This window comes from Cupressus sempervirens, chromosome 7, assembly GCF_028749045.1.
Source record: "Cupressus sempervirens isolate cs-2001-9-10 chromosome 7, ASM2874904v1, whole genome shotgun sequence".
Classification (NCBI taxonomy): Eukaryota; Viridiplantae; Streptophyta; class Pinopsida; order Cupressales; family Cupressaceae; genus Cupressus; species Cupressus sempervirens.
Window position 1 is genome coordinate 539,001,415 of NC_143124.1, and position 24,175 is coordinate 539,025,589.

At 36.4% G+C, this 24,175-nt stretch overlaps 1 protein-coding gene across 2 annotated transcripts in view; it reads right to left on the bottom strand.

Moving 5' to 3' along the window:
• Positions 1–206: 206 nt before the first annotated feature.
• Positions 207–24,175, bottom strand: part of LOC149547890 (Tetratricopeptide repeat (TPR)-like superfamily protein) — a 60,039-nt gene continuing 36,070 nt past the window's right edge. The window contains exons 3-6 of one of the 2 annotated variants that reach the window (XM_089791939.1): positions 1,840–1,992; positions 1,256–1,461; positions 862–1,102; positions 207–728 (exon numbers count right to left, since the gene is read on the bottom strand). In XM_089791939.1, coding sequence (XP_089648065.1) covers positions 907–1,102; positions 1,256–1,461; positions 1,840–1,992 — 555 coding nt within the window. In that variant the 3' untranslated portion in view covers positions 207–728; positions 862–906. The remainder of the gene's footprint in view (positions 729–861; positions 1,103–1,255; positions 1,462–1,839; positions 1,993–24,175) is intronic. The other variant, XM_089791940.1, reaches the window with a different exon arrangement.

The following is a 24,175-nucleotide window of genomic DNA, read 5'->3' on the forward strand; positions in this document are numbered from 1 at the left end:
TTAAAACATACTAATAATTAATGTCAACAAATAATAATAAATAATAAATAATCTAGGCTTTGGCCCATTACCTATCAAAAAAAAAGAGGGCGAGTTTTTATGTTTTTTTTTTTCTCCCTTCTTAGAGAGCATTACAAATCATCTCACCTCGAATAGAAATTCAAATTAATATTGATAAATCATAAGACAATTGCCAATGGCTCACATAACAAAATAAATCCATGGCATCGCCATAAATTAAGCTATAATTTAAATTAGATTAAATACATGACTTCACTTGACTATGAAAAGGTTAATACAAATTTGCAGTTTGTTTTTGCCTATTTCCAACCAATTGCTAGACACTGCCCAAAAAAATAAGGTTGCAGTTCAGATGTCAACTTGCAACCAATTCATAGAGATACTCAACAAATGAATTAGATGTCAAAGATGATTTGATAATAAATACTATTATCTTCTTGTTCTCATTACCCTGGAGAAAAGGCTGTCAATAATTGATGGTAACAGCACCCATGTAGCCGAATTGGAGATGTTACCCACCTTCAATAATTTTGAAGTTGCCTTCGATCTTGTTAATCATTCATAAAGGCTTCCTTACATGAGCCTGAAACTTGATTTATCATCCATTTCTCAAGTATATATTTATTTGCAATCAAGGACCAGCCATGATAATATATACAGAGTTTGCTTTCTCAAATCTTCTACGATTAAATGATGAATAAGAATGCCTGCAAAAAACTCTCGAGCATTTGATTCAATGCTATCATCAGTCAATCCCAGAAAAACAATAAATAGGTTCTAGTTAATTACTTCATAATTGGTCCCAACAAGCAAATCAAAAAAAAAAAAATTCAAACTTACAATGAAGCATTCTCCATACTCTTACAATGAAGCAGCAAAAAAAGCTTAGTCTTGAAAGACGAGAGCCACCCCAACTAATGTGAGCCACCCAGCAACTGCCACCCAAAATATTGGACTGCGCTCCCATTGTGGACGTTGCCAAACAAGAAAATCTTCAAAATAGTCTTTTGTGCGAGGAGTTTCTCGCCCAATGGTAGCTTTCCTCCTATTTCTATACATCTGGCTCCATGATCCCTTAGACCTGATAATACATAGAACAAAAGTAACCACCAACATGTTGCACATGATTTCACATCATTCCTATAGTCAAAACTCTGAAACTGTAGCAGACAGTAACTGTCAAATAATACTTGGAGTGTTCATTAAAAATTTGGTGTGTGGAGTTAGATTATACCTGTCATAATTTGAATCCATTAAAGGAATGGAGACCATCTCTTCCTCTGTAATTTTTAGTTTTGGTGCTTCAAGGATAAAACGCAAACCAGCAGCTTTTTGACGAATGGCTTTAATTGGATGGGTGTTTTCTAAAAATTTGTAAAGGGCAATACAATCACTATGACGATTATGAGCCTCATAGGCCATAGCAAGCCAGAGCTGAATCTGCATTCATAGCATAAGTGTCTATTACAAAATGACTCTAAGGAGGCCATATGGTATTTCAATAGCAACTGTTTTCTTCTTGCAGAAGTCGTCAACTAAGAAATTTCTGCATATTTTACATAATACGAAGAGATCACCTGAAGAATTCATTATTGTGTACAGAAATATATCAGCACATAAAATTGTATCCTGTAAATCCACTGACTCAAATTGATTAACTCGTAAAAAGTGTAATTTGGACTTTCCACTGGGAGTTTAAAATGCGAGTCCAACAAAAAGCTTGCTAATAGGATATGGATCCTAATTGAGTGCCATCACTAGTGCCCTTAATACAAAACATAATTAGGATTTATGAATAATGAGAAAAAATAGACTCACCTCGCCACCTACAAGAGATACTTTAGGAACATTTGAAAGTGCACCTTCTAGCAACTCTACTGCCTTATTGTACATTCCCTTTCCATAGGCACGCTGACCCATCTGAAACATAACTTCTGCTGTTTTTCTCTTTTCGGCAAGCTCCTTTGCACGCTAGAACAATGAATCAAACTGTGTCAAAATTCCCTTTAAAATATACATTCCTCAGAAGTCAACTATTAAAAGGTTAACTTAGTGTCAACGGAGGAGTCAACTCATGGTTAGGAAAATAAAAGAAAGATGCATCATCTAGAATAAATCCTTCTTCCGGCCCATCTCCTATGAACTGATCAAAACACTAATAGTGATAAAAGGAAAAGGCAAATTACACAAAAAACTGTGTGAAGAATCATCAATCACAAGGAAGAAATTATCAAGCTTTTTGTCCTTTTGTATGCACAGATGTTTTGCAAAACTCTCAACCCAGAGAGCTCTATTATGACTTCATAAACCACTGAAAATTGGTAGAATGGCAATGTCATAAAAGATGGATGTCCACTAAGGCAGGCAATAATACATGCTAAATAGACCAATTTTAAAAAGAGAGTACAGAAATAAGGCAGTGCAGATTTGTACTGCCCAAAATAAAAGTTGATTGAAAGATTCGCACAGAGAGAAGCCATACAAGCAAAGTCCTAAGGACATCGCTTGGGACACCTTGAACGTGAGTCGCATGGCACACCGGCTTCTGCATGAGTTTCCCCAATTGAGGATCTGCTGCAAATTGAGGATCTATTGCAAATGTACTAAGTACTACAATTGTATATGGTATGTATTTTCCAAATGCAACGACCTCTTAGATTTATAGATTAAGAATAGGCAATGAATAGACATGTCCCTTCATGGGACATGTCTATTCGATAATTAGATAATTAATAAAACAATAAACTTTAATCATAGTTTTATATATATATATAGGTATAACAATAAACTTATATCTCATGATGAACACACATATACAAAGACATCATGAATTGACTAAAACTTTAACACTCCCTCTTAGTCAAGAAGGATAAATACATTTTGATAATCAAAGGTAAAGGATAATCAATATTTTGAATAACCCAAAGATGATCAATGGGATGTGATATCTAAGCTCTTAGTTATTAAAATACCTAGTATGCATTTATACAAACAACCCAAAGATAATCAATGAGATGATATCTAAGCTCTTAGTTGTTAGTCCTCACAAAATACATACTTACGTCACACCCAATATGCATCTATACAAACTCCTCAAAGACAGTCAATTTAATGACATCTAAGCACTCAATTGTAAGTCTCACAAGATGCATATTCTCATGATTTAAGTATAATACTTACTCAAAATGTATAGCACAAAATTTAGTCAACTAAAGCTGCCACACAACAACACTCCCTCTTAACTAGGGAAGATAAACACACGACCATTTATTACCTCAGTATAAGAATATCTTTCATCAAAAGATATTCAACATTTTGATATCAAGAGTATTGGTCTTCCAAAATATCAACATATGATATTCACCAATTACTCGAATAAGGTTTTGATATCACATCTCATATCAAGAGTATTGGTCTCCCAGAATATCGACATCCAATATTCACCAAATACTCTAAATAATGATCTTCCAAAATGTTGAAATGCAAGGCATTAACCATTTACTCAATTTATTTGATCTCATAATATAAGTTACTGTAAGATCATCACCTTTCAACAACTTCTCCAAATACAAGTGATGATCATTTGGCAATCGTCAATTCCTCATGATATATACAGAGTGTAGGCCCATTAAAATCACATGGTCACGAAGTATGAATCATGGTCCTTTCGACTGTGACAATTTATTGATCACTAGAGAATCCATCTCATCATGGTTTACTTCCTTTGAATCAATATGATCAAGATCACCAAAGGTTGACTAAATTATATCCTCTATCTTGCTCCCTCTCTTTCAAGGTTGCCCATAATGAAATGTCAAGCTCCAAGTCTCAATCTCCCTCTGTCTGCAATAACATTCTCAAAGGAAAAGATCCAAGGCATATAGCTCTTATAATATATACTGAAATACAAATAAAGTTTAATGTTAATGAGCAAAGTTTGATATTATAGTATTCTGAACATTTTATGTGAAAATTATTAGAAAAAGTAAGTTAACTAGAAAGGAAGGAGTATGGAACCCAAATATTAAATGTGATATGCAAATTTTGATATTTTAATATTTCGAATGCTTTGTTTGAAATGATTAAGAAAGGGAAAGTTAATTTGAAATGATGAGATATGCAAGCCTAATGTTGAATGGGATAATGATTTATTGCACATATTTAGTTATTGCTTACATGATTTTCTTGGACTACTAATGCTCGAGTTAGTGTGCAGGAATTTGACCATGGGGTTTAACGGGGAACCAAGGCTCAAGCCCATGTGAACATAACATAGCCAAGGCGAATCTTTGAAAGATTCAAAGCCTCATTGTGATGTATTTATTTTGTAAATGTGAGAATGCATGTGTAGTAAATTTAAATTCATGAATACATTAGAGACATGTCATTGTGAATTGTGGTGTTATAATGTGTCACTTGACACTTGTGTTGTCCATGTGGAGATGACATGTCATTCAGGGTTTGGCAAGAAGTAACCTAACCTAAACCCAACCCCAATGTAGTACCCAAGTTAACCTCACATGGAAAAATGTAATGTGAAGTCTCCATCAAGGGAAATTCGAATTCCAACCTCCTATTGACTTTTAAGGATCAAAAAGTGGTCCTAGGGGGTTACTTTGGTGAAAAATAAGTGCCCACATGTTAGTACTATGGGTTGGGGATCTAAATCTAACCTTTAGTAGGCCTAGATGACCTTGGGAACCCTCCAAACAAGTCACTTTCAAAGCAATTCGAAAATTGGAGTGTCACACGACTTCTTCGACACTCTATTAGTTGGTCAAGGCTACATTTTTAGGAGGAGACAAGGGTGTAAGAAAAGGCAGCTCATGTTATGACCATTTTTAGATAGTGAAGGTTTTGGGATCCTTTTTAGAGGACTGGGGATGAAATTAATGGGTTGTCTACCCACTCTCTAACTTTAGAGACTCTTAGGGTTTGGAAGCTTGGAGGGAGCTCTTCTACAACCTTCTATTTCCAATTTTGCAAAGGGATTCAAAGTTGGTGTTCTTGCCATGTAGTTAGTTTACTTCTATTTTGAAGTTGAATCTTGGTATTGCATTTATGAGAATGTAGGTAGTGAGAATACCATTGTAAGGAAAATGTGTGGTATCATCTTGTAGCGTGTTGTGTTGTGTTGTGATGAGAATGAAGTTTGGATTTTCATTGTTTTCTACTTTTTGATTTTCCATGATTTTGTGCATTAGTGTTATGGGTGTGAGGGCTTCACTCATCCTTTGGGAAGGGAAGAGAAGTCCAGGGTGAAGGGGTTAGTTGGGCTTGAAAATGTATTGAGAACCTTGGAGTATGGGCTCCATTGTATGCCATAATCATTCATATCGTGTTGGGGGTGATAAGGGAAGTATGATGTATAAAGAAAGTTTATGGAGTATGGGCTCCAAGAGAGCTACAACTGATGGTAGTATGTTTGGAGGACGATTGTGAAAGCCCCGAAAGGGCATGAAATTTGTTTATTGCAGGTATTGTTTGATATGGCAAATCTCCATTTGAAAAGCACATCTTCACCCTATGTTTATGGTTCCACTGGTGAACCATTGTGAAATATCTTTGGGATGAAATTGTTAAAGTTTTGAAATGTAATGTATATGCATTTGCAAGATTGTATGTGAAACCCGGTTTGAGCCTTGTTCCCCTAGCGCGGGGGTGGTCTCTTTGGAGGCCTATGGTTGGGTGGAGAGCACTCATGGTCCTTGTTGTTTTTTTTGTTGCTTTGCAAGTTTTGTGAGAAAAGATCCCATGAGGAGATTAGGGTTTCACCTTGGCAAGGTTGAAGAGTCAAGTGTTGTGAAGAGTCCAACGTTTCCATGTCATCTTGTAACGTGTTGTGATATCAAATTTCCATTATTGTTCCTTGTAATGTGTGAGGGGATTACTTTTGAATGTATATTGTTGTAAATGTGTAAAGAGAAATTTGGGATTACGTAAATAGTTGTCTCTACAAAAGAAGAATTGTATCATTATCATAGATGTATAGGAAGGAAAAGATAGTTTTCATGTAAAAATAAAAGTTATTTTGAGAAACCATATTAAAGTCATGTAAATTGGCTCATTGTTCTTGCTTAGATTTTGTATTCCATCAATAAGCCCTAAGGAATCCTCATGTGAGAGATATTGTAATGAATATTTAATGTAAATTTGAGTGATTTCATTATAAGATCTTTTGTTATGTAATTGCTATAGTGGAAATAAGATTTCTTGCTTTTCTAATAGATCATATGAAATGATTCATTTGGTTCTCAGTAACAAGCAATTCCATATGTAATCCAAGTCATAGTAGAAAACATTTATAATAAATCTTGTGCATTAGTGTGCTAAAACTTGAGCTAGCTTAAACCAATAAATCTCTAGATTGGGTAACATCAATATATCACCAACCCTATTCCCTAAATTTCATAGTAGAAATAGAAGCAAATTAACTTCAGCATAACATAGTCTAAAATCTATAGGAAAAGTTGTCGTAGGTGCATGTTTTACTTCTCTGGAAAATATATGGGAATGAGAAAATTAATCCCTGCCTATTACAGAGCAATAAAATATTCAAGGGAATATTCTCAGAATCCCTTGCAAGGCATAAATAAATAAAGTAAACTAAAGAAGACAAGACATAAGTCTAAATCCCTATCAAAGGAAAGAAAAAAGGACTTAACAATAATAATAAAATATGGTTCTAGGCGCCATCTTCATAAAGGTGGGGGGGGAAGTCAATGTGCTTCAAACATTTTAAAGGGACAGTGGCCACCACATGGCGCCCTCCCCTTCTAAATACCTTTTTGGGCGCATGCTGTTCTGACATGGGTCAGAAATCCTTTCTAGGCACCTCACACTCCTTAAAAACCATTTGGGCGCATATGAACAAGGCTAATAACTTGCCTTTGTTCTGACATAAGTCAAAACCACCTACCTAGGCACCACATACTCCTTGCAAAGTTTGAGCGCATGTAAGGATGGGGAGATGTTGACTAGGCGCTGACATAAGTCAGAACCCACTTTTCATAAGCGCCCCCATCTTTGGTAAAAGGGAATGCATCATCCTAGGTGAGTAGACGCCTTGGGAAGGGGATGTAGTCTTAGGATGGGAAAAGAGTAGGTAATCATGGAAAAGGGAGATAGTGCCTAGTTTAAGGTAGGAAGATGTTGTTTAGTATGGATAATTAGTAATGTTTAGGGGTGAAATCTTCTTTATAAATTTATGTATTAGTAGGTGTGTTAGGGTGAGGTGGGAAGTAGAGTAGGATAAGTTAGTAGTTAGTAGAAAGAGGGAGCTAGTAAAGTAGGAATGTTTTAAATAAAGTGGGGAGTAAGTTCTTATTTAGAATAATTATTTATGGATGGATAATGTGAAGGGGATTTTGTGTGGTAAGGTAAGATAGTAGGTAGGAGAGTATAGGATGGGTGTAGAGTCTTTTAAAAGATTAAAATTTAGGAAATAGCTAGTAATTATTATTTGGGTTCTTATATCTCATTAATTTCATTAAATAATAATGGTGTGTTTCTTAGTTGGGTGATGGGATTAGTTAGGGTATCATAAGATAGAGCTTATTTGGAAAATTATCTCAGCTTAGCAATAAAATATATATGTATTCAACATGACTTTTTTTTATATGTGAGATAAGTACGATATTGGATCTATGTTAGTAAGTAGGTACTTAGTAATAATGCGAAATTAAAAAATATTCAAATATAAGATAACATTGATATCTCTTGATGTTATCTAAATCTATAAATTTTGAAATATGAACATAATGTTTGTAGTTCAAAGTATCCTACTAGTAGTAAGTTACATGGAAAGAAGTTGATTTGCATGTGGATTAATATCAAAGAAGCTAGCGGAGATTTCTTGTTATAAGCAAAAGTTATTAGGGACATGTATGCCTAGTTAGTTTTAGTGATTGGATTATTAAGATGTGAATTATTGATGAAGGGTTAGTTAAGGATAATACATTATAGAAAATTTGGGAATAAATAATTGAAAATTGATTTAGAATACCTAGTCGTAAGACATCGATTTAATTGAAGTTCATAAAGGATAAAATGTAAGAAGCTCATTAAAATAGTAGTATCTATACACCAAAATAGAATTGGACATAGAAGGTAGCAAGTTAAGGTTATGTATATATATAGTAAGACGACTTGAAATCGGAATATCTAAGACAATTATAAAACATCTTCATATTCATATACGTAATGACTTATTACTAGGATAGGATGTAGAATCGAAAAGATAACATCATCTGGCTCTTATGTTATAGCTTAGAGTTTCAACGGATGTAGAAAAAACTAATGTGACCTCCCTTGGAAACTTGAAGTCTAGAATTCCGAATGTAACTATCCTCTTTCACCAACTAAGAATTAAGTATCCGCAACTATATCCTGGAGTTCTATCTTTCTACCCATGTATCTTAAGACATGGCTGAAGCTTTCCTAAATGTTATTAAGTATTACCTCTAACTCCATGACCTAATAAATAATATCTTAATGTCCTAGTGAAAACATGAGTTGTTAAAATTAAAACGCCCCGTAGTTCAATAGAATATTCATATCAAGCATTGGCCTATGTGTACTACCCTTTAGTTTCCCTTTCAAAAAAAAAAATTGTTGGTTATGTTTTGCCTTATAAAAGTTGGGCATGACATTCCAACCCCACCAGCCTTTGCTTGGTCTTCACGCCGAGTGTAGTTTTAAGTAGTCCCTTTCTCGTCTCGCATGCACCCTCCCTGTCATTGTTCTTAGTCCGTGGATTCTTTATCTTCCTCTGTCATATCTCAATTCTTCTATCTTCTCCATGTAGGAAGTGTCCAATTTGTACTATTTATCATGGGACCTATATCCTGCTCATTTCCCCTTGACTGTTGCACCTACTCCTTCCAATCGGTGCCTATTTGGCCTCCCTCCCCAAAGACGAGTCTTCAATGGTCAAGTGTTTGTTATTTCTTCCCTTTATCGCTTCTTAATTCACTAACTGGATTATACATTGACTAGGGTGTTCTCTCATTAAATTCCAATTAAAAATACTCATAGAATTATGACATTCAACCCATTTCCAAATTAGATATCATTCATATCATTAATACTAGTTTACTCTCTTCATTGATTATTAATGATCTCGATGCCACTATTGATTGCACGGTCTTAAAAATCCAAACCGTCGCTATCTCTGCTTGATTCTTTTTGTGGTTGAACTTGTTATGTCGTAAAAGCTGATTGCTCATAGATGGTCTCTAGCATAACCGATGCTTGTGTTCACCTAACCGATGCTTGTGTGAACTGACTCCAATTTGCACACAGAAAGGATATGCACGGGATATGAAACTCAAATCCAACGTGGACACCAATATTTAATAGTTTCATAGGCTCCAACGTGAACACCATGCACAGGCTTATTTTTGCTTTTACCAAACTGCACGAGCTTGCTTAAGCACCTTCACCAAACTACAAGACGCAATAAGATCTCACACATGCTCGATCGTGTTGCTTCATAGAATTTGTGATTGTAAATAAAATCATCCTTAAATCACCCAAGTTTGTATTATGGCTCTGATACCATGTTAAAAAATTTGGGTCTACTACAAATGTACTAAGTACTGCCATTGTATATGGTGTGTATTTTCCAAATGCAACGACCTCTTAGATTTATATATTAAGAATAGGCAATGAATAGACATGTCCCTCATGAAACATGTCTATTGATAATTAGATAATTAATATAATAATAAACTTCAATCATAGTTATATATATACATAGGTATAACAATAAACTATATCTCATGATGGACACACATACAAAGAAATCCTAAATTGACTAAAACTTTAACAATTTGCTCAAGCATTCCTTGCGAAACTAAGAGGGTGCAAGTTGCAACATCAGCAACAAACTCTAAGAAACTTTGTTGAACGTAGCCGTCAAGAAGAAGAGAAACGAGATGAGATCCATTTGAGGAGCATTACTGCTTGAAGAAAATGTCATTGTTGTTATTTGAAGTATCTAAAGATATATGTATATATATTTATCAGTTATTCAGTATTTAAATGTAAAAACCAAAGGAAAAGTGATGACAATGATGTAGATACACGACTATTCTACAACCATGAAGAAAGAAATCAACAAAGAGATGGTAAACAACTATTACGGAAGTAATTAGTAAATACTTGCTTGTTATTAACAGAGACCGAAAGGTCAATTTATACAAAAGAACAAAGCGATGTTTCCTTAGAAAACTATAAAAAAGAATAGAAATATTCTATTCTAACAGATAAAGCTAAAAAAGCAAAACTTAACTAAAGCTAACTAGATATTTACAATAGATAACCATTAACTAATAATAGACGACTTATCTATTATTGTAATACCCTCCATTAATAGTTAATCTATCTAGAAGATCAAGCTGTCCTCTGTATTTGACAAACTTATCAGAACCAAGAGGCTTGGTGAGAATGTCTGCAGTCTGATCTGTGGTAGGAACATATTGCAAATCTCTAGTCTCATCTTCAACCAGTTGTCGTATGTAATGACAGTGAACATCCACATGCTTGGTTCGTTCATGGAAGACTGGATTTCATGCCAACTTGATAACGCCTTCGTTATCAACAAATAGAGTAGTTGGTCTTGCTAGTGACATATGCATATCCCCAAGCATCCAACAAAGCCAAATAGCTTCACATCCTACCTTCACAGTCCCTCTATATTCAGCCTCTGTAGAGGAGAGAGAAACTACCTGCTGCTTCTTACTGGTCCATGTGATTGCACCACATCCCAAACTGAACACATATCCAGACATTGACTATTTATCATCAATAGAGCCTGCCCAATCTGAATTTGTGAACCCACTAAGTTTAGGATTCGAATTTCAAGAGTACAGAAGTCCATAATCTGAAGTGCCCTTCACATAACGAAGCACACGCTTCACTGTCATCCAATGATTAGCCTTAGGAGTTGTCATAAAGCATGAAATACAGCTAAATGCGAAGCTGATATCAGGCCTAGTAGCAAAGAGGTAGATGAGGTTGCCTACTAGTTGCCTGTATGTAATATCATCAAAGGAAGGAGAATCAAACTTTGCTGATAACTTGAGACCTTTCTCCATAGGTGTAGATGCAGGTTTGCAATCCTGCATACGAAATTTGTCTAACAGGGCCTTAGCATATTTGGACTGAGAGATGAATATACTAGAAGACTGTTGCCAAACTTCAACACCTAAGCAATAATGCATGAGCCCAAGGTCAGTCATATCAAAAGATTAGCATAAATTCTATTTGATTCCCTAAATCAAAGATGCTGAACTGCCAGTGATGATCAGATCATCCACATAAATAACCAAAAGGATGAGGTCACTGTCAGTAGTCTTGATGTACAGATTTGAGTCTGAAGAACTCCTCTTGAAGCCTTGATCACTGAGGTACTTATCAATTTTTATGTGCCATGCCCAAGGGGCCTGCTTCAAGCCATAGTGAGCTTTTACCAATCGAAGAACCTGATGGTCTTTACTAGCAACCTTGAAACCAAGAGGTTGCATCATGTAGACCTCTTCATGGAGATCACCATTTAGGAAAGCACTCTTGATGTTCATCTGATGGACCTTCTAGCCAAACTGTGTTGCCATGGCTAGGACTAATCTGATGGTGCTCATCTTTATAGTAGGAGCAAAGTCTCCTCATAATCAATGCCCTGATGCTGAGTAAAGCCCTTCGCCACTAAACGAGCTTTGTACTTATCCAAAGTACCATCCGATTTGTACTCGATTTTGTAGACCCATTTGCAGCCAATGGGTTTCTTCCCTAGTGGAAGATTAGAAAGGACCCAAGTGTTGTTCTTCAGCAGGCTCTAGTGTTCAGATGTCATGGCCTATTCCCACTCTGGAATTCCTTTAGCCACGGAATATGTTTGAGGTTCAAACACACTGTGAATGTTGGCCATGAGAGCAAAGTTAACAAAATCTGTAGTTTTTCTCTTTTTCTGAGCAGTTCTCCCATCAATGAGCTCATCATCACGAAGATCAGCAAGTTTCTTAGCCCACCACTTAGGCTGGATAGGAGAATGACCAACATTAGTACCAGGAGATGCTTGATTAGCAGGATCCTCATTAGAAGAATCTAGATCAAACTCAAGTGAAGCATCTACAAAGTGAGGTGATCCTATAGAAGTTGGAGGTGTCTGTACAAGTATTACTGGTATAACTGGAGCTGTAGGAGCTACTAGAGCTCTCCCATCAAGTAGACCTAATGGAAGCCGAACTCCCAAATCATGAGCCTGCACAGGTTGGTCTGCTGGATTAGGAACAGGAGAAACAAGCATGAAAGGTCCTCGTTGCTCATCAAAGACTACATCACAACTGTAGATAAGAGGAGATGTCTCAACATCAATTAGGCGGTAGGCTTTGTGAAGACTACTATATCCAGCAAGCATGAGTTTCTGACTCTTAGCATCCAACTTGGTGCATGAAGCATTAGGGATCCAAACAAAAGCAAGGGAGCCAAAAACCTTCAGGTGACTGATTTTGGGCTTGTGACCTAACCAGGCCTCTTCCGGAGTTTTACCTTTGACCGCGACTGTGGGTGACTAGTTCAACAAATAAACTGCAGTGTTAACTGCTTTTACCCAAAACTACTTCGGAACATATCTGTGTTCGAGTATGGATCGAGCCATCTCGGTGATTGTCCTATTCCGACATTCAACTACACTGTTCTGTTGTGGCATGTGGGGTGTGGTTAACTAGTGTTTGATGCCATGTGTATCCAAGAAGCTAGAGAAAACATTAGAAGAAAATTCCCCCCCATTGTCTGATCTAAGAATAATAATTGATTTCCCAAACTCTTTTTCAACTAAAGGTTTAAACTTCTGAAATATAGGAAATGCATCTGACTTCTTTTTAAGGAAATACACCCACATTTTTTCTACTGAAATCATCAACAAACAACAAAAAATACCTGGACCCAAGAACAGGAGTGGCCATAGGGCTGCTGATATCGACATGTACAAGCTAAAGTACCTGAGAAGCTCGCCATGAGTCATCACTGGTAAAAGGTGTGCAATGTTGCTTCCCAGCCTAGCATGTTTCCCAAACTCCAAGCTGTTGAGTCTGAATCTTTGGCAATCCAAGAACAAGCTCATCCCGAGCAAGCTGTGAGAGATAATGCACATTTAAGTGCCCATATCGCTGATACCAAAGTGTGCTAACAGAAGACTACCGAGCAGCCATAGCTAAGTCCTGAGAATCACCAGAATCAGTAAGTCTGAAAAAACCATGATCCTCAAGACCCACTACAACAATAGACTTAGTCGCCCGATCAGTGATGGTGCACTAATGTGAACTGAAGGTGACTGCCAAGTGCAAAGAATGTCGCAGCAACAGACTGATTAAGAGTAGATTTAGTTCCAACCGTGGAATGTAGTACACATCAAGGAATATGAGATTCCTCACAACAGACTGAATCTAAATGTTGCCTTTACCGACAAACGTGTACTCTTCTCCGCCACCAAAAATAACAAAATCTGAATAAGGTTGGTAGTCAGTAAAACACTCTCTACGGTGAGTGAAATGACGAGAGGCACCTAAATCAATGTACCAAGCAGACGACTTCACATGATCTGCAGGTATTTTAGCCACGAAAGCGTAAAAGGAAAATTCTACCTGCTCAGTATGCTCTGCACTGTTTGCTTTGGGCTACGAACCTGATTGCTTAGACTGTGCAGCTAAGCGTTTCCGACATTCAACTTTCATATGTCCAAACTTGTGGCAGTAGTTGCATTGAATGTTCTTCTTTCGAGAACCATCTAATGCTGGAGCAAAAGTCTTCTGCTGAGATGGCTGCTGCAACTTGTTTTTATCCTTCTAAAAGGATTTCAAAGCAAAGGCTTGCTCTATGGAGGTGGAACTGGAGCTACTACCAAACTATTGTTTCCATCGATCTTGCTAAAGCAGCAATGTGCAGAGATCAATGAACTTCAAATCAACACCAAAAGATGTGATGTTGAGAGTCTCAATAAAATGCTCATAGGATTTTGGTAAACTCCGAAGAGTGATAACCACAATATCCTTTTCCTCCATCTTGTGACCGATGGCAAGTAACTGATCACGGATTTCCTGAATCCGATTCAGGTGTGCCTAGAGTGAGGTGCGCTCATCCATGACAATAGAAATCAGAGTGTTTTTCAAAAAGAAGGTTCTGCTTTTGTTAGAAGTCTCATGAAGACTTTTGAGATTTGTCCAGATCTCGCCAGCTGTCTTGCCGGATAGAATTTAAGAAAGTTGATCATCAGCCATGGATAATTTGAGAAGCATCACTACCTCTCGATTATTCAGATCCCATGTATCTTGATCAGGACCTGGAGAAGTCGGACGCTTCATAACACCTAGACAAGTTGATCGGTGTTCCAATAATCAAAAATCGCAATGATCCGTTGCTTCCAGGTGCCATAATTTCGACCATTGAATTTGGAGTTATGCTTGAGCAGAATGTTTGTCAGAGATGCCATGGCACATTTTTCAATGAAAAATTGTGAAAAATCTGCGAAGGCACGTTCTTGGAGGCAAAAAAACAAAAGACCCAGAAAAATCAGAGAGTAACCCAGAAGAGAGCTCGAAAAACCTAGAAGGAATATGTTGTTTTCTAGATCCACTGGCTCGAAAATTGATGCACGAAAATCGAAGTACCTGGAAAAAACAGACAACCCTGTTGAGCTCTCGAAAAACCCTCCAAGAATCTGAAAAAATATTTTTCGAACTCAGAAATTAGGATTTCAAAAAAAATGCAGTCAGCAGCCATGGAGGTAAAAATGGCAGAAAAAATGACATTTGCAGGCAAAAAGATGCACAATTTGTTCTAGAACAAAGGCGTTTTTGCAAAGATAGCACAGACCAAAACACCCAAGAAAAAATAACGCCCAAGAAATCACTAATTTGCAAATTGCAATTTTCAAAAAAAAAGCCCAAGAAAATACGCCTTTTTTTCAAACAAATTTGCAGATTTGTCTCCAAAACCCTAGCTGTGACTAGGTATTATGGAGCACGTAAAAGACTTCAAAAAGAATTTTGAAAAAAAAATTGGAGTAGATAATTTTGAAAGAAATTATAAAAAATGTGAAAAAATTTGAAGTCTAGGCTCTGATACCATATTACGGAAGTAATTGGTAAATACTTGTTTGCTATTAACAAAGACCGAAAGGTCAATTTATACAAAAGAATAAAGCGATGTTTCCTTAGGAAACTATAAAAAAGAATAGAAATATTTTATTCTAACAGATAAAGTTAGAAAAGCGAAAGCTAACTAAAGCTAACTTGATATTTACAATAGATAACCATTAACTAATAATAGAGGACTTATCTATTATTGTAATAACAACAATATATATATTATACGCAGCAATTATTTAGCGTAGTTTGATAAAACATGGGAGCATATGCAAATATGGAAGAATGTAAGAGCAGGTGGAGTTTTGAAGATAAATAAAAATGAAACAATTCCATGAGATATTGTTTTGTTAGAGACAATTGATCCTAGTGGAATTGCATATGTTCAGATAATTAATTTTGATGGAGAATCAAATCTGGAAACAAGATATGCCAGAAAGGAAGCAGCAGAGACTTTTAATACGCCTGTTGATCTAATTTCTCTTGGAATTCCTAATTATTTTGATATTATTGATATGCCTGAGTATTCCTTAACGCTGATTAAAACTGATAGTGTTGAGCATCAAAGACAGTGGCACTTCCTCAGTGAATCATCCTTTCGGTTCCAGTGGTATACACTCTGATCATTTAACGCAGACACCATTAGCAACTTCAGCTGTAAAGCTTCAGAACCAAGAAGCTAAAAATGTATGCTAGTCTCAATGTTCTGAAGTCAACTCCTAATGTACAGGTGCATATTGCCAACAACAATAGAACTTTCATTATCAGATAGTATGGGCGATCAAAATGACGTACTACAGATTGCACGAGAATGAAGTTCGATAAAACAGGATTCTTCTACCAACAAAAGAAATATGAAAAGGATTCAAAAGAAAATTGAAGAACTGGAGAAAGCAAATCTAGGGGCAAAATCCTGAACCATGCAAGGCTGCCAAAAGATCTAAGAATGGTGCACTTGAAGTAGAGTTAAAGTTTGATCGTAATATGAGGCCTGCACTAAGAAGTCACTGCATTCCTTAAAGACATCTCCCATCGAGTATTACCCAAGGACGGCAGCGTCAAAATATTGACATCAGAATATCAACTAAGTGTGTTAAATAAGTGAAAATATCAAAGACAACAATATCATATGTTATCAACAGCTTGAGAGAACGTAAACCAATAAAAGTAACAACAAACTACCATCAGAGAGTTTTAAAGTGCCACATATCTTTCATCACTGTTATTAATGAATGAAAGGAATGAAGTGCCTGTGCATGACAAGAGAATATGAAATTCACAGATTTGAGCAAGGTTGTATTCAGACGAAAGAAAAATCTTGGACGGCTCTGGAATTGCTTATAGCATGGCCACGCAAGTATAGTAAGTATCAGGAAGATATGTCAGGCACCATATCGGGACTTCTAGCGGGTTGTCAACTGGATGCTGTGCCAGTTGATAGAAGGAAATAATACATCTGAGAATATTCTAGAGGTGTATCGATGGAAATTTAATTCAAGCACAACTGAAAATCCATGCTAATAATCATTTGTGGTCACCAGTATGGTCTGAGGAGAGACAAAGTGGATAGCCATGCACAGAAATAATATTCAGAGTGCATGCTACAACCACTTATGGAGGAGAGCCTTGAAACAGAATACGAATTCCCCAGGCATGTTGATCACAATAGACGGCAAGAGAGATCACATAAAGCTCATCCCTAAAAGTTGCATCCATGTTGACGAAGAACAGGAGTTCTGTGATAATACAATCTGGTCAATTATCAATATGAAAAGGTAGTGTTAGTGAAATTATGATTCGTTATTAAATTTTATTAATAGAAAGCTACAAATAACCCAAATAAAAAAGAAACTATTTAAAAATAAAAATGTTTGATTACTTTTGAAGACGTGAGATTTTTCATTTAAAAGGTCACATCTCTTAGGTAAAAAGGGATATAAATAGAGGTAAGAAAACAATTGGAGAACAGACAGAAGACAGACATCAGAGAAGTATTTATAAGAAGAATATTTGTATGGAGGAATAAGGAGCTTAAAATATGACTTTGTAATATAAATTCACATATTATATTTCAATAATAAATAAAATGTCATTTTGTTTATTTAAAAGGCATGGAGATTTAAACTGCAGTTGATTCGTCCTTTATAATCATTTTTAAATTCTACAAGCAATTTGAATGTCAGATAAGTAGATTGGATCATTTATGGCATTTTAAGTTCAATCATTATAGATATAGTGAAATATTGAATTGTTTCCGTGTCTATATCCAATTTGTCTCCCTACCTTAGGAGTTAGTCCAATCTTGACTAATTTAAGATTGCATATATATTTCATCTGTCACATCTTGGTTATTAAATTGTTGACAGTATATGTGCGTAGAATTTTATAAAGTTGTACAAGAAAATCTTCATTATAATTAATTCCGTTGGCCCGAATAAGCAAAGGCACTGATCTTTTGAATCATTGAAGTATTTTATTGGATTTATATTTGAAGTCAGAAAATCTATATTTTCCTTCTTACAAGTATCAAATCCATTATTAACAAATATTATACAAAACATTCATTCAATTCAAACTTTCAACAATCTCTCTCATTTTGATCGAGTTTGAGGACCTTGCTTACCGGAGAACTCGCAAAGCTTAAATTCACTATAGAAAAGCTTCGAACCAAGCAGTCAGCGTTTTGAGGTGAAGGTTTACCCGCTAAGGTGTAACGAAACCTAAAGTGCAGGGTGTTGGGAGGTTGGTGCCTCCGTCCCCTCTAGGTGAAGGTATCGTTCAGCATAGACCGATATATTTGTGACATGTGCTTAACCGCCTACTATGGATCATTGTCTTTAGTTGTTGTGACGTTCATTGACAACTCGAGCTTTCGGTGTAACGGCAACAATGACTCGAACAAGTGGTATTAGAGCGCTGGGTTATGGGTTCAAATCCCTTGGGTCATACTGAGGGGGGATTGTTTGGAGGTCGGTGCCTCCGTCCCCTCTAGGTGATCGTTCAGCATAGATCGATGGATTTGTGACATGTGCTTAACCACCTGTCGTGGATCCTTGTTTCTGGTTGTTGTGACATTCAGTGACAGCTCGAGCTTTTGGTGTAACAACGACAGTGATTCCAACATAGGGGAATCAGGGTGATTCTCATTCGTTGGCCAGAACTGATTGTGGAATCCTGTTGGATAATTGGCGAGCTCTCTGATTTCTAATCTGTGGTTTTGGGAACCAAAAGATTGGCGACTTTGCTGGGGAGAGTTGCTCACAATATATATGAAGTTACCTAGAATTTCTAATTTCGCAAACCAAAATTAGAGAACGGTTCTATGAATTTGTTTGGAAGCGCAATTTGCTGGAAGCATGAACTCGGAAGATCAACAATCAATATATTCCTCTAAGGAGGTGGTGACTCTATTCTACAAAATTTTAGTTGGTAACTTTGCTAAAGGAGAAGACTCAAAAGGAGATGGTGGGTAGTTTTTTCAAATGTATGGATCGTTTCAGAGAAAGCCTTTTATTCCAGATGGTATCAGGCCATTGGATTTCAGCAATCTTGGTTACGAACCTAGCAAGTTATCCCAAAAACCTTCAGAACTTGTACCAAAGTTCCATGGAGAATGGGATGAATCAGCACTTCGGCATTTGGATAAGTTTTATACATTTGTAGATAATTATGAAATCTGTGCAGAAGATCACGTGATGAAGCTATTTGCCAGGACATTAAAAGACAATGCGAGAAAAGAATATGAATCATTATCTACACAATGTATCTCATCTTGGAAGGATTTCAAACAATGGTTCTTGTATGAATTTCATGATGCAAGCGAGGAAGATGACATGAGTTATGAACAATATGAAGATCAAAACTGCAGCATGGAAGATCTTGACATGTCTCCACTTCTGCCTTTTTCAGTTTGGAGAGATTTGAAAGGGAGTCTTCAGTGCATTTGTACATGAGGATGACAAACATTTATCATGAGATACCATCAAACAGCACGCCCCCATACGTGGAATTTATAAAGAAATGTTTTGAGTTGGGAGTCTCACCAAGTGGCCACAATTTTAAGCTTCTTTTTGAGATATTGGAAGAAGGTAATGGAGATGAAGAAAGATATACCGAAGTACTACAAGAATATAATGATCTTTCAGATTTGAATGAAGAAGTTTTTTGTCAGTCTGAAGGAGAATCTACCCATGCTGATACTCATGTGCCAACAGATGACGGTGAATATAAAAATGAGGAAGAGGATTCTCTCAGTGTGAAAGAGATTTCAGCTTTGTTAGATTTGGAAAATCAAAAACATATTGAAAGAAATGGTACAATTTTTTTCTCGATTCGCCATGGTGAGCAAGTTGATGGATCAGTGCATTCTCGAAGGGTAATGGATGAAGGAGGTAGTAATTCACAAGAATCATATAGTGAAAATGAAATAGAACTGCATATAATGTATAAGCATCAGAAAGTTTCAAAAGATAATAAAGATATTAGTCTTGTTGATGAAACGTCTGATGATCCGGATGAAAGCTCTCGTGAAGGTATGTCTGAATTCTCTATGTTCCTAAACCCATTGTTTGAAGAGGATCTTCTATGCAATCAAATCCATCAGCATCATGATGAAGATAACAATCCTAATTTTGAAGTTGATGAAACTCATCATATGGATTTAGAAGGTGAGATGTCTTTCAGTTCATCCTATGAGCAGGAGTTGCATCAAACATGTGAAGATAAGCATGGTTTTGAAAACCTTCCCAAGTGTCCCATCTGATAAAACTTTTAATGAAAAGGAAGTAATATCATATGAATGTTAGCCATCTTTGAAAACTGCTTGTAATGAGAAGCATCTTGAAGATGGGGCAGATTGTGTGCAAAAGGAAAATCAAACAAAGGGAAATCATTTTGACATAGGTATGATTGATCAAATACATAGGGATCTTCCATTCAGCAAAGACTTCACAAAGAAAGGACATAAATCAGATCCTAAAGACTACATTGATAAAGTAGAACCAATAACTATCATCTATGAGGATGGTGCACCTAATACAGTTTTGATATATGGGCAGCAGATTGAAATGATAAAGGAAAAGCATTCCATGACTTGGAGTGAGTTGTTACATGATTAGAATCGGGTGTTCGATAGAGGGAAAGAATCAATGTTCATTTTTAGGGGAGCCTAGGGCCACCCAATTTCACCTTGCATCGATGCTCAGTCTGCTTCTCCAGATATAGCTGGTATCTCATTATGCCTATAGGAGACATGTCCCCAGCAAGAACCACTGATGGAGCCCACATTTTTTGCAAAAGTTTTGACATTTCCATTTGAGGAGCATTACTGCTTGAAGAAAATGTCATTGATGTTATTTGAAGTATCTGAAGATATATGTATATATATTTATCAATTATTCAGTACTTGATGTAAAAACCAAAGGAAAAGCAATGACAATGATGTAGAGACATGACCATTCTACAACTATGAAGAAAGAAATCAAAAAAGAGATGGTAGACAACAATATATATATATATGACATTGTTTGTTAGAGACAATTGATCCTAGTGGAATTGCATATGTTCAGATAATTAATTTTGATGGAGAATCCAATCTGGAAACAAGATATGCCAGAAAGGAAACAGCAGAGCCTTTTAATACTCCTGTTGATCTAATTTCTCTTGGGATTCCTAATTATTTTGATATTATTGATATACCTGAACATTCCTTAATGCTGATTAAAACTATCAGTGTTGAGCATCAAAGACAGTGGCATTTCCTCGGTGAATCATCCTTTTGGTTCCAGTGGTGTACATTCTGATCATTTAATGCAGGGATCATTAGCAACTTCAGCTGCAAAGCTTCAGAACCAAGAAGCTAAAAATATATGCTAGTCTCAATGTTCTGAAGTCAACTCCTAATGTACAGGTGCATATTGCCAACAACAATATAACTTTCATTATCAAATAGCATGGGTGATCAAAATGGCGTACTACAGATTGCACAAGAATGAAGTTCGATAAAACAGGATCCTTCTACCCACAAAAGACATATGAAAAGGATTCAAAAGAAAATAGAAGAACTGGAAAAGGCAAATCTAGGGGCAAAATCCTGAACCATGCAAGGAGAGGTTACAGCTGCCAAAAGACCTAAGAATGGTGCACTTGAAGTAGAGTTAAAGCTTGATCATAATATGAGGCCTGCACTAAGAAGTCGCTGCATTCCTTAAAGACATCTCCCAATGAGTATTACCCAAGGACGGCAGCATCAAAATATTGATATCAGAATATCAACTAAGTGTGTTAAATAAGTGAAAATAACAAAGACAACAATATCATATGTTATTCGGGGCTTAAGAGAACGTAAACCAATGGAAGTAACAACAAACCACCATCACAGAGTTTTACAGTGCCACATATCTTTCGTCACTGTTATTAATGAATGATAGGAAGCAAGTGTCTGTGCATGACAAGCGAATCTGAAATTCACAGATTTGAGCAAGGTTGTATTCAAACAAAAGAAAAATCTTGGACGGCTCTGAAATTGCATATAGCATGGACATGCAAGTATAACAAGTATCGGGAAGATATGCGAAGCACCATATCAGGACTTCTAGAGGGTTTTCAGCTGGATGCTATAACGGTTGATAGGAGGAAATAATACATCTGAGAATATTTTAAAGGTGTATCGATGGAAATTTAATTCAGGCACAATAGAAAATCCGTGCTCATAATCATTTGTGGTCACCGGTATCGTCTGAGGAGAGACAAAGTGGATAGCCACGCACAGAAATAATATTGAGAGCAGTATCACATGCTACCACTTATGGAGGAGAGCCTTGAAACAGAATACAAATTCCCCAGGCATGTTGATCATGATAGATGGCAAGAGAGATCACATAAAGCTCATCCTCAAAAGTTGAATCCATGTTGACAGAGAACAGGAGTTCTGCAATAATACAATCTGGTCAATTATCAATATGAAAAGGTGGTGTTAGCGAAAATTATGATTCATAATTAATTTTTATTTATGGCATTTTAAATTCGATCATGATTCATTATAGATATAGTGAAATATTGAATTGTTTCCATGTTTATATCCAGTTTGTCTCCCTACCTTAGGAGTTAAAGTGCAATCTGGACTAATTTAAGATTGCATATATATTTGATTTGTCGCATCTTAATTATTAAATTGTTGACAGTATGTGCATAGAATTTTATAAAGTTGTACGTGAAAATCTTCATTGCAGTTGACTCTGTTGCCCAAATAAGCAAAGGCACTGGTCTTTTGAATCATTGAAGTATTATTATTGGATTTATATTTGAAGTCAGAAAATCTATATATTCTTTCTTACAAGTATCAAATCCATTATTGACAAATATTATATAAAACATCCATTCAATTCAAACATTCAGCATTCAATCTCATTTTGATCAAGTTTGACGACCTTGCCAACCAAACAACTCGCAAAGCTTAAATTCGCTATAGAAAAGCTTCGAACCAAGCAGTCAACTTTTGAGGTGAAGGTTTACCCGCCTAGGTGTAGCAAAGCCTTAAGTGCAGGGGAATCAAGGTGATTCTTGTTGGTTGGCCAAAACTGATTGTGGAATCCAATTAGAGAATCAACAAGCTCTTGGATTTCCAATCTGTGGTTTTGGGAACCAACACCGGGGACGATTGGCCATCCCCAGTTTTTGTAGAGCAAAAAGAAAAAAGTTAAACAAAAATGCATAAACATTTGAATTCTAACTTGCTCGCCCAAGTGGGCCCCACCCCTCCAGATCCCCTAAAAGGTTAAAAAAGACAACATTATGGTTGTTTTGTCATTTGTTTGGTTTTGTTTGTGAAGTTGGAGTGTGTGCAGCTAGTTGGGGTTTTCATTTTGCAAGAAAGAGGAGGTGATTTTTTTTGCTTCCAAGAGCTTGAGTAGGGATTTGAGCTTCCTCTATAGTGCACCAAGTATGAAACTCTTTATCCTTCCATTTTCCATTTTTAAAATAGATCTACAACTTGAAAAGTCTAATTTTTTTTAAAAAAATTCCGTTGTTTCAGCTCATATTTCCATTGCATATTTAAATCTCAAAACAAAGAACGATAAGCATCAGTGGAAGTACTAGTGGTAGTGGTGATGAGGAGGAAAATGTGGTTGGGGGTGATATTGCTAGTAGTGGGACTAGGAAAGGAGTTGATCCTAAAATTGATTTGTTTAAATGCCCTTCCACCATTTTTACAAAAGGTCCTTTCAATAGGAAAAAAACCTCTTCTCCAATTTGTCACACCTAGGCCAAAAGATAAAAAGAATGCAGTAGGGACTAGGGTGTGGGATTGTCATGTTTCTCTTGATGATTGTGGGGGCAGCTATACAAGGGTGAAGTCACACTTTTTAGGTGTTCCATGCCATGGAGTCAAAGTTTGTCCTAACTTGACTGATGCACAAAGATTAGAATGTCAAAAATTGCACTTAGAGGCTTAAATGGAGGGACAAAATTTGACAGTGACATCACCATCTATTCAGTCACAATCATCTAGACATATGTCATCCACTATGGGTACTAGTGGCATCCCTAATGAGTCTAGAGGGAAGAGGAAGATGGGTAGTGGTGAGAAGAGCTCAGTGGAAAGAATGTTTCATGCACAAGCAAAGGAAAAGAGTGAGACATCCATTGGTAGATTCTTTATTGCTAATAGTATCCCATATCATGTAACCCATTCTACTTATTTTAAACAAATGATAAAAGATATATTGAATATGAATCCCTCATTTGTACCCCCTGGTGAGCATAAGCTACGAACCAACCATCCTAGATGAAGAGTACTCTAGGGTTGCTTTGTTGTTTGAGGATATGGAACGTACTTCGGTTAAGATGGGCTACTCGATTGTGATGGATGGGTGGACCAATGTTAGACATTGTCCACTCATCAATATCATTGTCACATCCCCTGTTGGCTCTTATTTTTTGAAAGCCATAGATTGCTCAAGAAAGAAGAAGGATGCAGAATTTCAATTCACCATTTTGAGAAATGTCATAGA